The following is a 12,828-nucleotide window of genomic DNA, read 5'->3' on the forward strand; positions in this document are numbered from 1 at the left end:
TAATGGCCCGGTGCATGCTAGTAAGTATTTGTTACATGGATAAATGAGTAAGTGGTTCAATTCTGTGCATTTTATCTAGGACACTTCAGACCTTGCACTATTGCAGAAGTTGACACAGAAATGGAGAAATTTAGTGAATAAATTTCAACAGGAAGTGGAGCGAAATGAAGAGGCTACAAGGGAGAGATTGCAAAGTGTTAAGGATGGCCTTGTCAAATGGCAGCAATTCTTCAGAAATAATACGTGGGTCTTCCAAGAATCTTGTTTTTCTGATTATATGACATCGTGTTTGATAACTCAGTCTAGATCTTTCTCTCGTTATATCTCATTTCTCTTTTACCTTGTAATTACTCTGACATTGATTTTGGTGAGGTAACCAGCTGGTCCTACAAGGGCACAATCCTTCTAGGAGCTTGAATGGTCTTATATCATATTGATCATACTGATCCCTGTACCAAACTGCTGCTGCTTCCATTGAAATCCAACTCTTTTTCTTTTCTTTACTCTCTTTTTAAAATCAACTTAGTGTCTGTTGGCACCCTTCATATGTGGATTCATCTGCAAATTCTGTAGCATAGTGCATGTGCAGAGAAGTGGAATCAATGACTGGCAGTTATTAGGAGGTTGGTTTTGATTGGATATCATACTTTGTAACAGAACTTTGATAATGGAAGAAGCTGCCTATAAAGTAGTTAAGTGGAGGCTGGTTGACTAAATCATAGCCAAGGTTAGTGGGAATCAAGGAAATGTCAACCCACTCCAGTGTTCTGGCCTGGAGAATCCCATGGACGGAGGAGCCTGGCGGGCTACAGTCCACGGGGTCATGAAGGGTTGGACACAACTGAGTGACTTCACTTTTTCACTTTTCATACTTTAAATGCAGGCTGGACTCAATGTTTTCTAAAGTTTTTTTTTTTTTTTTTTTTTTTTAACTTTAAGATGCTTTGTCTGTTGAGGAAACACATTTAGGTACTATTTCCATGTCAAACTGAGAAAAGTAGTTTCAGTTTTTCATATTCTCTAAGAAGTGTTCCAGTTAGTAGATTGGGAAGTGGCAGCAGAAGCTGGTGTATATCCAGGCTGGTTGCTGCTACCATTGGGCATCTTCTTGCTGACTCTCAGCTGGGAGAGGAGCACGGGTGGCAATGGCTTTCTTCTCCTTTCTTCTCAGGAAGGACTTTATCAAGAGCTTTCTTCTTGTGAGGCTTCAAAAGATACTAAAGGAAACACTTTTTAATTTTTTAACCGGAAGTTGGGGCTCCTGACCTAAATGTTGAGTCTTAATTATTCTTTAGGTTTCCTTTCTCTTTATATATTGCTTTGGCCACTGTGTTCAGCAGGAATTATTCCTATGATGACCTAATTTTGGATGTTGAGGACCCAGAGGCTACCCTTTTAATACTGCCATGGCTTCTGACCCTGTAACTTGCTTCCTCAGGTCTGATTATGTTCTGAATTTATATTGTATTTGTAAATTTTAAAATGAATGCCTGTGAGAGAGAGGCTGAACCTGGAAGGCATTTGGGAAAATCATTAGGGAGAAGTAGATTATTTATTCTTATATTATGTGTGGATTCATGATTTTCTTTGTTTATATCTTGCCCTGAGACCACACTCTCGCTCTTTTTCCTTCTTTCAGTGAAAAAGACATTTTATCCTCCCATAAACAAAAGACACTTGAATCAGTCGTTCCAGACTTCAAGCAGTGGCTAATGGTAAGACTTTCTAGTAAACAACTTGGTAATCAAAATGCTGTTTGCAAACTTGTTACTTCTTACCTACAACTGAATCATATCTCATCCTTTAAAAATGCCATACTAGGTTTTATGAATGACAAGGAAAACATTAAAACTACAGAGGCTTTAAAAAATACTCTTTAATATTCTGTTCTCAGTTCTGTTTCTTAGATTTTGGGGTCAAAGTTAGGTTGTCAGTAAAAAGATTAGGAAAAGATACTTGAGTGGCAATTAAGATAGTTCTGATTCTCTCATCTAATTGTCAGACATAAACAACATCTGTGCCTTTCATGTACCTGGCTTTTGTCTTAAGGACACATTGGACTTTAAAAATTAATAACATCTTTTTAAAACCTGTGGTAAAATATACATAACATAAACTTACCATTTACATCATTTTTATGTGCAGGTCAGTAGCCTTAAGTACATTCCTTTTGTTGTGCAACCATCACCTCCATCCATATCCAGAACTTTTTCATCTTCCTGAACTGAAATTCTTCCTATTAAACAGTAACTTCCCATTTCCTCCTCCCTCCAGCCCCTGGCAACTGCCATTCTACTTTGTCTTTATAAATTGACTACTCTAGGCACCTCATATAAATGAAATCATGTAGAATTAATCCTTTTGTGACTGACTTATTCTCTTCAGCATAATTCCCACGAGGTTTATCCAACATTGCAGCATTTATCAGAATTTGCTGCTTTCTTAAGGTTGAATAATATTCCATTGTGTATATAGAACACACTTTGTTTATTAATAATGTCTTTTTAAAGTAATGTTTTCAAACTTTGAAAATAGGCTTCATTTTGCTAGTCAAACTGCTATCCTGTTACAGTAGTCTGGTAAGGGAAAATACAATATTCAGTCCAGTTTAGTCGCTTAGTTGTGTCCAACTCTTTGCGACCCCATGAATCACAGCACGCTAGGCCTCCCTGTCCATCACCAACTCCTGGAGTCCACCCAAACCCATGTCCATTGAGTCGGTGATGCCATCCAACCATCTTATCCTCTGTCATCCCCTTCTCCTCCTGCCCTCAATCTTTCCCAGCATCAGGGTCTTTTCAAATGAGTCAGCTGTTTGCATCAGGTGGCCAAAGAATTCCTCCAAATGTTAACATCAAACTCATGACCTAATGAAATCTCATCCAATCCCAAGAAACCATTTTGTTTTCTTTTGGAATGATTTGAGCAGAATTGAAAATGTTTGTTGTCATACATACAATATAGTTAGTTTAGTGACTTATTTTTTTTTAATGTTCATCTCTTTGACATTGCATAGATAAAACTGAAAAAATCATGCTTCTTTTTTTTAGTAGGAATAGTAGTAATTTTCATTCATTAACTTGTCAGGCTGAAGGTGCTTTCCATATGTTATTATACTTTTTCTTCATGGCATCCACCTGATGCAGGTTCTGTAATCCCGCATCTTCCAGATGTGGAAATTGAAGATTAGAAATGTTAAGTAACTTGCCTTAGTTACCTATAAATGGTAAATGGCCGAGTCTGTCTCTTAATTGCTCTGCTACAATGCTTTCCAATACTGGTTGCTAATAAGTGTGGATGATTTGTTTACATTATCTGAGTCTTGAAATAATGGCAAACTTTATATATAAATTGTAACTTATTTTTTCCACAAATACTTAATTGATATGTCAGGTATATCACTTGTACTTTGGGTTAAACAAACAAAAACTTATACATTCTAGGAACTTTCCCAGTATAGTGGGGATCATATAAACAGAAATATTACATCCTTATCAAAGCAAATAGTGATTATACATGCTCAGCTCTCTGAGGCTTAATTGCCTCTCACTAATATTTTTACCTACATAGGACTGAATATAATTATTTCTTCCTGGTAAACTATGGGTTATCTTGTAGAATATCAAAATTAATTTAAATTCATTTTAATTTTAAAAATAGAATGTATGTCATATGAGGAAATGATATGATGAATAAGATATATAACTCCAAAATATTTGGGAGTCACCTGAGTAGACTTTGATGAAATCATTAGTGAATAATGTACTAATTTCCTCGTCCCCTTTTCACTCTCCAGATGTTGATTGAAGACAGAGACAAATTTTCTGGGGATCTTCTAGTGTCAAAATATGATTCTCTCAAGATTATTAAACGGTTACAGGAAAACTGGACAGATATTGGGCTTGGGATATTTGGTCGCCATAAAAGTATGGAGGGAAATATACCACCAGAGCAGAAGCTCATGGAGGAAATTTTGAAAAATATAGCAAGACTCTACAAAGAATTTGAAATAAGAATAAATGGGGATAATGGTAAGGAAAAAACCAATGGTAATGATAATTAGATGGCTTGACAGTATAAAGCATTTTAATACTAATTATTAGTTTCAATACAATTAATATTGAAAATCAAAATAATACATTTAGTTTTAAAAATCAAGCAAAATAAAGCATTGAGTATCACTTTATTGAGATATAATTCATTACAATGCATCTATTTAAATATACCATTTGATGAGTTTAATGTGGCTCAGACGGTAAAGCATCTACCTGCAATGCAGGAGACCCACGTTTGCTCCCTGGATTGGAAAGATTCCCTGGAGAAGGAAATGGCAACCAACTCCAGTACTGGCCTGGAAAATCCTGTGGACAGAGGAGCCTGGTAGGCTACAGTCCATGGGGTTGCAAAGAGTTGGACAGGACTGAGCGACTGACTTCACTTTCACTTTCAGTGTATTCATAGACATGTGCAATGAGGTAGTAAGTCATTTATTAACAAGTCATTTTGAAAACTCCTAAAAGATTAAAGTTTACTGATGAAGGCAGTGAAAATATTTTCATCAAGGACAAGAAAAAGTTGTTTTTTGAAAAATTATTTCCCTTTATATATCTCTGAAATGGGAGTATTTTCATTTCTTATTTTGCAAATGAGTTTAGACAAAGGTAATCCCAAGGACAGAGGAGCCTGGTTGGCTACAGTCCATGGGGTTACAAGAGTCAGACACGACCAAGGGAGTAAACCACCACCAGCACCATTTGTTTGGAGAGGGTATTTTGCCGTGATGTCACAGTGAATCAATCAAAGATTAGGATCTAGACTTGATCCTTATTCAGACCAAAACTCAGAATAGGCAATGGCAACCCACTCCAGTACTCTTGCCTGGAAAATCCCATGGACGGAGGAGCCTGGTAGGCTGCAATCTATGGGGTCGCTAAGAGTCGGATAGGACTGAGCAACTTCACTTTCACTTTTCACTTTCATGCATTGGAGAAGGAAATGGCAACCCACTCCAGTGTTCTTGCCTGGAGAATCCCAGGGACGGCGGAGCCTGGTGGGCTGCCGTCTATGGGGTCGCACAGAGTCAGACACGACTGAAGCAACTTAGCAGCAGCAGCAGCAGACCAAAACTCTATGTAAACCTAAACAGTGACCTGAAAAATGACTCAAGAACTATTTTCTGTTCTTGTTTCTGTTTTAACTATCCTGTAATCATGAAGAAGCTGTTTTTCATCATTGTCTTCTTAACAGGATAACTCAGTGAATTAATGCCTTTAACAGAAACTGTAGTTCATGGTTTCTGTGTTTAATGTATTTCATTGTCCACCAAGAAGATAAGACAAAGTAAAAACTATCATCAATAAAAATAGTCCATCAGTTAGAAAAGCACTGATTAGATAATTTTTATTCACTAAATATTTGTTTAGGAGCTACTCTTTGCAACATTTTCTGCTAGGCAAGCTGTAGAGTAATATGAAACTTAAAGAAGATATGCCCCTACCCATTAGGATCTCATAATTTATTATTGAAATAGACTTATAACTACTTCTGAAAGTTAATGATTTTCTCACTTTTCCAGGTACCTCTAAAATTCTCCCAACTTTGATTAGTTCTTTTGAATTCTGTTCTTTCAAGTTGGAAAGCCTCCTGGAGTTTCCTGACCTGCTTCTTGAAGAATGGGAGGGACTTAATGAAAAAATAAATGAGATGAAGTCTCAGTTGGATTCATCATTATACATTATTGGCACTGTTCCACAGTACATAGATATGGATTCTGGCCTGTAAGTTCTCATAGCTATCTGCTGGGTAGAAAGGAGTCCCCACTTCTCAGTACTTAGCCTCAATAATGGGTATTTGGGATCAAATGAGAAACCTTGACATCCTGTTCCTCCCAGGAAGAAAGCCATCTGACTGGGGGCCGGAGGGTGAGTGAGTCCTGGGTTCTTAACTACAGCAATCTACAGTGCAGTTTCTGCCTCACTGAGCTGGGAAGGGGAAGAACAGTAGTTTGGGTTCAAATACCATGGACTCTTGCCTTTCCTACTGACTCTTCATAAATTGTCTTGAATATGTATTTCTTCAGTTGCTGTCTATCCTTGAAACCATGTCCACAGGCTTTCAATATTTTATTGTTTTGTTTTAGTAATTTTACTAATTTCACCGGAGAGTGGGTCACCTTTTCTCCTCACACTGTCATGTTGGAAGTTGATCTCTTGAGAGGATTTTAAAATGCATACTTCTTACTTTGTGGCCTCACTGGTATAGAAGTGGATGTAAAGGGTGTGAGTGTGAGTTTTTACAGTAGAGAGCTAACAGTGAGTGTAAGGTCTACATTATTCACCACTGGCTACCTATGTGAGGTGAGGTTAGGAAGGTTGTCGGTGGGTAGCCTTTCTACCAAATATCTTAGGGCTTTAATTCACCTTTCTCTGAATTCTCAAGCAATTGTTCACACCAAAGTTTCCTAGGCCCACCCAGCCAAATGAAACCCTTTCTTTTGTCTCACATTTACTTTTATACTCTTAAGTAAGTCACTTACCTTTATTTTCCTTGCTTTTCCCTTCAGGGAGCTACAAACACATATATTTAACATGATTCAACAGTGGCTTTTGAAGATAGGTGGTGAGATTAACAATGGTAACATGGAACTTCAGCGCCAAGTATGTACCTGCAGGAATTTACTAGATTGTTTTTTGCCTTGGCTGCGAGTTTTCTTCAAGGGAAAAACCAAGTCATGGCTAATTGAAGTAGGAGATTGGGAGGGCAAAATGGGAACTTGCATAATTACTCAAATGGTTTCCAGTGGATTTTTAAATGAGGTATGTTACCGCGTTTGGAATGAAGTTTCAGCAATGATCAAAAGTTTTTGAGATCCAGTTACTATCTTTACTCTTTACTCAGTGTACGGAGAAGGCAGTGGCACCCCACTCCAGTACTCTTGCCTGGAAAATCCCATGGACGGAGGAGCCTGGTGGGCTGCAGTCCATGGGGTCGCTAAGAGTCCGATACGACTGAGCATCTTCACTTTCACTTTTCACTTTCATGCATTGGAGAAGGAAATGGCAACCCACTCCAGTATTCTTGCCTGGAGAACCCCAGGGACGGGGGAGCCTGGTGGGCTGCCGTCCATGGGGTTGCACAGAGTTGGACATGACTGAAGCGACTTAGCAGCAGTATACTGAAAAAAATTCCCTCAATAGTGTTAATCATTTTAAGGATTTATGTTGGTGCCCTTGACTGGCTGAAGGAATGACAGAAACGTGTTTCTAGGAAGAAAGACAAAATGCTACAGTACAATTGGTTTATAGTTATTAGAATAGGGACTTGCCCTGCCATTCTGAGGAACTGAACCTGTGGACTTCTTAACTATCACAACAAGAAGTAATAATTTCCAGCGGATGTCTTAGTTTATTATATTTACTCCCACTTCCTAATCTTAATTATAAGCTAAATTTACACAGGAGTCTCTTATTATAAGTAAATATAATATGCAAATATTTGATGTTACAAAATTGATAAAATGAATTTAGCTAATTTTAATATTGCTTAAATTAGGAATTTGAAAGGCAGAGATCAGCGTGTTATATGGGAATGCTACTTATGAAGCATTATATCAGTCTGTGAGCACGTTGTAAATATAGAAACACCAAGAGTTGAAGAGCAAATATGTTAAGACTGGAAATATGGATATAGGGGATCTCCAGACCCGTGAGAAATTTCTGATTTAGAACACAACCAGAAGTAAGAAGAAAAAGGATAGGAGAGTGCCTGTCACATAGTGAGACTCAGTAAATATTTCTCTGAAGTAAGAAGGGACATTCCAACATTGCTGATGTTTTGTGGTGTTGCTACATTAACACCTTCTTTGATGAGATACTCAGTTTACTATTGGGGGTTATCTCTGGGGAATCATAGTCTCAATTTTTAATATTATGGAATTCAGTTTTTATAATATAGGATTATTTAGAAAGTACCTTTATATACTTCTCTATACATCTCCATTTTGATGCTATAAGATTATAATATAGTTAAACTGAATAGAAAACTTGCAAGATCATATATTTTTCAAGAAACTGCATATATCCATATTAATCTATATTAATTGGTATAAGTATTTAAAAATGGAAAATTTTATCTTTATTTCACTCACCATTTATTTTTCTTTCTCATCCACTTTCTTCCAGATTTTTTTTGTTCGTTTTTTTCTTTATATCTTTAGTTTATCTAATCTGTGCTGCTTGGCAGTAAAACCGATCGTCAAAGATTTTTTATTGTGTATCTCTATTAGCAAAAAATCATTGAACAATTCATTTCTAACTTATATGTGAGACTTACTCTATTGACTTTTTTTCTACATTGTAAAATATATATGACTAGTCAAAAGGGATGAGATGGATAATATTTTAAAATTATTTTCAGTAATGATTTTTTAAAAAACTGATGTGATCTAATAGGCTTCATAATGTTTTTATAAGCACAGGTTAAGGTTTAGTGACAAAGCCATCTGAAGGTCTGCTTTTAAGTTCAGTTTACTTTTTTTTTTTTAAGGACTGTCATTGCTAAAATAATAGCTTGCAAAGAAGCAATCCAAATTGAAGAAATTCATTATAGTAAAATTTTCCATCTGCCATAATGTCAGTCAGTGGTTTTCATAAACATTAGACAATACAGCATTTCTTTTTTTAAGCAAAAGATTGTCAATCAATTGAAACACTTTATTTGTAAGATTTTAAAACAATGCTAAAGCTGAAACTCTAGTACTTTGCCGACCTCATGCGAAGAGTTGACTCATTGGAAAAGACTCTGATGCTGGGAGGGATTGGGGGCAGGAGGAGAAGGGGACGACAGAGGATGAGACGGCTGGATGGCATCACCGACTCGATGGACGCGAGTCTGAGTGAACTCCGGGAGTTGGTGATGGACAGGGAGGCCTGGTGTGCTGCAATTCATGGAGTCATGAAGAATCGGGCACGACTGAGCGACTGAACTGAACTGCAGCAGCAGCAGCAGAGTTAGGGGAAGGGCAACTCTTCTTGCTGCTGCTGCTGCTGCTAAGTCGCTTCAGTCGTGTCCGACTCTGTGCGACCCCAGAGACGGCAGCTCAACAGGCTCCCCCGTCCCTGGGATTCTCCAGGCAAGAACACTGGAGTGGGTTACCATTTCCTTCTCCGATGCATGAAAGTGAAAAGTGAAAGTGAAGTCGCTCACTCCTAGTGACCCCATGGACTGCAGCTTACCAGGCTCCTCCATCCATGGGATTTTCCAGGCAAGAGTACTGGAGTGGATTGCCATTTCCTTCTTCAGAGGACCTTCCTGACCCAGGGATCGAACCTGGGTCTTCTGCATTGTAGGCAGACGCTTTACCATCTGAGCCACAAGGAAAGTCCTTAACTCTGGTCCTCACTAAATCCCGTGCTGGGCTTGATTTGATTGAAGGGTTGGATTGAGTAGATTAGATTGATTAGTTTGATTAGTTTGGTTTGACTGATTTAATTTGTATCAGTTCCTCACTAAAGCCTACAGGCCTCACTAAGGCCTGACACTGTTCCTCACAAAGACCTGACTCTGATCTAAGGATTTAATTGATTGGATTGGGTTAATTGAACTGGATTGATTGGATTGATGTGATAGTTGATTTGTTAGAAAACAGTTCTATTTTAAACTTTTTATGGTTTTTGTTGTTTGATTTATTGTAAATGGGTCATTTATATTATAATCTTTTTTTTTTTAACAGATGGATGAATTGCATATACCCATGATCCAGTGGATGGTAAATTTGCTGATTTTAATGATACCTGACTTTCCTGATCCAGATACTCTCATAAATTTGGAGAATAGTGCTGAAAAACATGACGTAGGAATTGCCAAGTTAGAGCTAGATGCAATGGCCCTGGCAAAAAAGTTGTCCCAATATTCCAGCTATTTGAGCAGGTGAAACTATCTGGTTATTGTATTATTTCTGTTGAAAATTAAATATGACATAAAGCAAAGATAAAACACTGTAAATCAACTATACTCCAATAAAAATTGGAAAAAAAAAAGGCAGAGGAGAGAAGGGCAGTTAGTAGTAGCAATAAGGGATTGTTTTAAAGCCCTGAAAGAAATACTAGTTCAGTTTTTAAACTAGCTTCAACACTGTCCTGTTGGAATGTGAAATTTTGGTGTTTTCTTAATTACTTTAGAATTCCTTTGAAAACAGTGTTAGCATAAGCAGAATAGGAAGTGTATATGTATGTGGGAGTGAGAAGTAAAACAAAAAAAACAACTAACCAAACCAGCTGCATAAATAAATTGTAGTTTTGCACCTACTGTCGGGGGAGTAAGTATAATTTGCATATGTAATTCCATGCAAAATTGAATGTATACTTTTATATGTTTTACTAAACACCAACCAAAATGTATTTTAAAAAAGCAAAAAGTGAGGAACTTTCCTGGTGGTCCAGTGGCTAAGACTCTGAGCTCTCATTGCCAGAGGCTTGGGTTTGATCCCTGGTCAGGAAACTAAATCCCACATGCCACAGCTAAGACCCAGTGCAGACAAATAAGTTTTTTTAAAAAGAGGAAAAAAGCCTTATGTCTGAAAACCTAGAAGATTCCCATCAAATAAAGAAGATGTCTATGAAACTGTACTTTATTAACTAGGAAGCTTACTGTCACTATGATGACTTCAGATTTGAGAAGTCGCTTTTACAGTTTAGCCAGTTTTGCCTTCATTTCCATTCAGTGTTACCAATGGTTGAATGTGACATGAATGGAGGGGCGGGGGAGGATAGGACTGAGAAACTGAGCAAGAAGCAAATTATTCTGTGGTCAATCAGTAGCTTAATTATTACGGTTAACTTCCACTGTATTTGGACTTATAAGAGAAACCAGCAATAAAAAGGTGATGCTCTGCATGTGTGTGTGTGTGTGTTTTTCAGTTGTTGCAAAGAGCTGGTAGTAGCTATGGCTGTGAATAAAGCAAGTCGCTTAGAAAAAAATCCTGATAAGGAACTTAATGAACTGGAGAAGATGAAGGTAATAACTCTATATTCCCCTTACTTTTGTTTTATTTGTTTCAAGTAGACTTTTATGCATAATTGCTTTACAACAAACTGCACGTATTTAAATGTGCAATTTGGTAATTTCTAAAATGTACATACACTTGTAAAATAATCACTATGATTGAGAAAGGAGCATATCCAGCAAACTCAAAGTTTCCTTGTACCCCTTTATACTCTCTTCTTACAGCCTTGTCCTATCCCAGGCAACGTCTGGTCTACTTTCTAACACCAAAGATTAGTTTTCAAGTTTTAGAATTTATATAAATTGAATCATACAGAATATATACATTTCTTTGTCTGACTTCTTTGTCTGACGAAGCAGAATTATTTTTAGATTCACACTGCTGCTTTTATCAAAATTGCTTTTTAGTGCTGAGCAGTATCTCATTGAATGGAAATACACCATTTATCAACCATTCTTTGTTGATGAACATTTAAATTATTTCCATTTTTTATTATTACAAGTAAAGCTTCAATGGATATGCATGTACATATGCATTGCTTTCATTTGTCTTAAATAAATATCTAGAAATGGGATGGCTAGGTCATATGGCTTGTGTTTGTAGCTTTTTGAGAAACTGTCTTCTACGTTCCTGCCAGCAGTATATGAATGTTCCAGTTGTTTCAGACCCTTGCCAAAATTTGATTCGGTCAGTGATTTCAATTTTAGACATTCCAGTAAGTGGCTCATGGTATGCCGTTGTAGTTTTAATTTGCATTTCCTTCCTGATCAGTGATGTTGAACATCTTTTCATGGGATTATTTGGCATTGCATCTCCTTTGGTGAAAGGTACAAAGTTGCTAAGAGGGTAGATCTTAAAAGTTATCACAGAAAAAAAAATGTAACTATGTGAGGTAATGGATGTTAACTCAATTTGTTGTGATAATCATTTTGCAATACATATGTATATAAAATCATTATATTGTACATATTAAACGTATGCAGTGTTATACATCAATTATAAATCAGTAAAACTGGAAAAATGCTGAAAAAAGAAATACAGTTGTTTTATAGTTTGGTTATTGGTTACTTGATATGTTTAAGTCATTATAAGTGAAATAAAATTAATAAGCTGTTCAAGGAAAAAAGGCAAAATATCTGCTCAAATCTTTGGCCTTTTATTATTGGTTTGTTTGTTTTGTTATCATTGAATTTGAAAGCACATTATATATTCTGGATAAATGTCCTTTATCAGATGTGTGATTTAGAAATATTTTCTCTCAGTCTGTGACTTCCTTTTCTTCTCTTAACAATGTCTTTCAAAAAGGGGAACTTCTTAACTGATGAAGTTCAATCTATCATTTTTTTTCTTTTATGGGTCTTCTTTTGGTATTGTTATCTAAGAAAAATTTTGTATAGTAACATCTGAAGATTTATAGTTTTAAGCTTTGTGGGTTCAGATTTGTGACCCATTTTTTTTCTGGTGTCAGATATGGGTTGAAGTTCACTTTTTTGGCATTTGGATATCCAGTTGTTTAGCACCATGTGTTGAAAAAACTACCCTTTCTCTATTCAGAAGCCTTTTCATCTTTTTTAAAAATCTGGAGGGAGGGCACAGCAGCCCACTCTAGTGTTCTTGCCCGGAGAATCCCCACGGACAGGGGAGCCTGGCAGGCTACAGTCCATGGGGTCCCAGAGAGTCAGACACGACTGAGCGACTAAGCACGGCACATTGATCGTATATATGGATATTATTCTGGATATTCTACTGTGTTCTGTTGATCTGTGTGTCAACATTATCACCATTATCAAACTGTTTTGATTACTGTAGTTTTATAATGTTCTGAG

The 12,828-nt window shown here is 36.8% G+C and overlaps 1 protein-coding gene and 1 non-coding gene across 2 annotated transcripts in view; one reads left to right on the forward strand and one right to left on the reverse strand.

Annotated features, from left to right (window-relative positions):
* The window catches only part of AXDND1 (axonemal dynein light chain domain containing 1), a 72,460-nt gene that overhangs the window by 30,342 nt on the left and 29,290 nt on the right, over positions 1–12,828 (forward strand). Inside the window, exons 14-20 of the mRNA XM_018060656.1 lie at positions 80–243; positions 1,640–1,715; positions 3,797–4,031; positions 5,576–5,777; positions 6,563–6,656; positions 9,731–9,927; positions 10,917–11,013. Of these exons, the coding sequence (XP_017916145.1) occupies positions 80–243; positions 1,640–1,715; positions 3,797–4,031; positions 5,576–5,777; positions 6,563–6,656; positions 9,731–9,927; positions 10,917–11,013 (1,065 nt within the window). The remainder of the gene's footprint in view (positions 1–79; positions 244–1,639; positions 1,716–3,796; positions 4,032–5,575; positions 5,778–6,562; positions 6,657–9,730; positions 9,928–10,916; positions 11,014–12,828) is intronic.
* TRNAC-ACA lies at positions 9,306–9,378 on the reverse strand. The gene has a single exon. It is a non-coding gene; the product is annotated as a tRNA-Cys (tRNA).

The sequence above is a fragment of the Capra hircus genome, chromosome 16 (assembly GCF_001704415.2).
Source record: "Capra hircus breed San Clemente chromosome 16, ASM170441v1, whole genome shotgun sequence".
Taxonomy (NCBI): Eukaryota; Metazoa; Chordata; class Mammalia; order Artiodactyla; family Bovidae; genus Capra; species Capra hircus.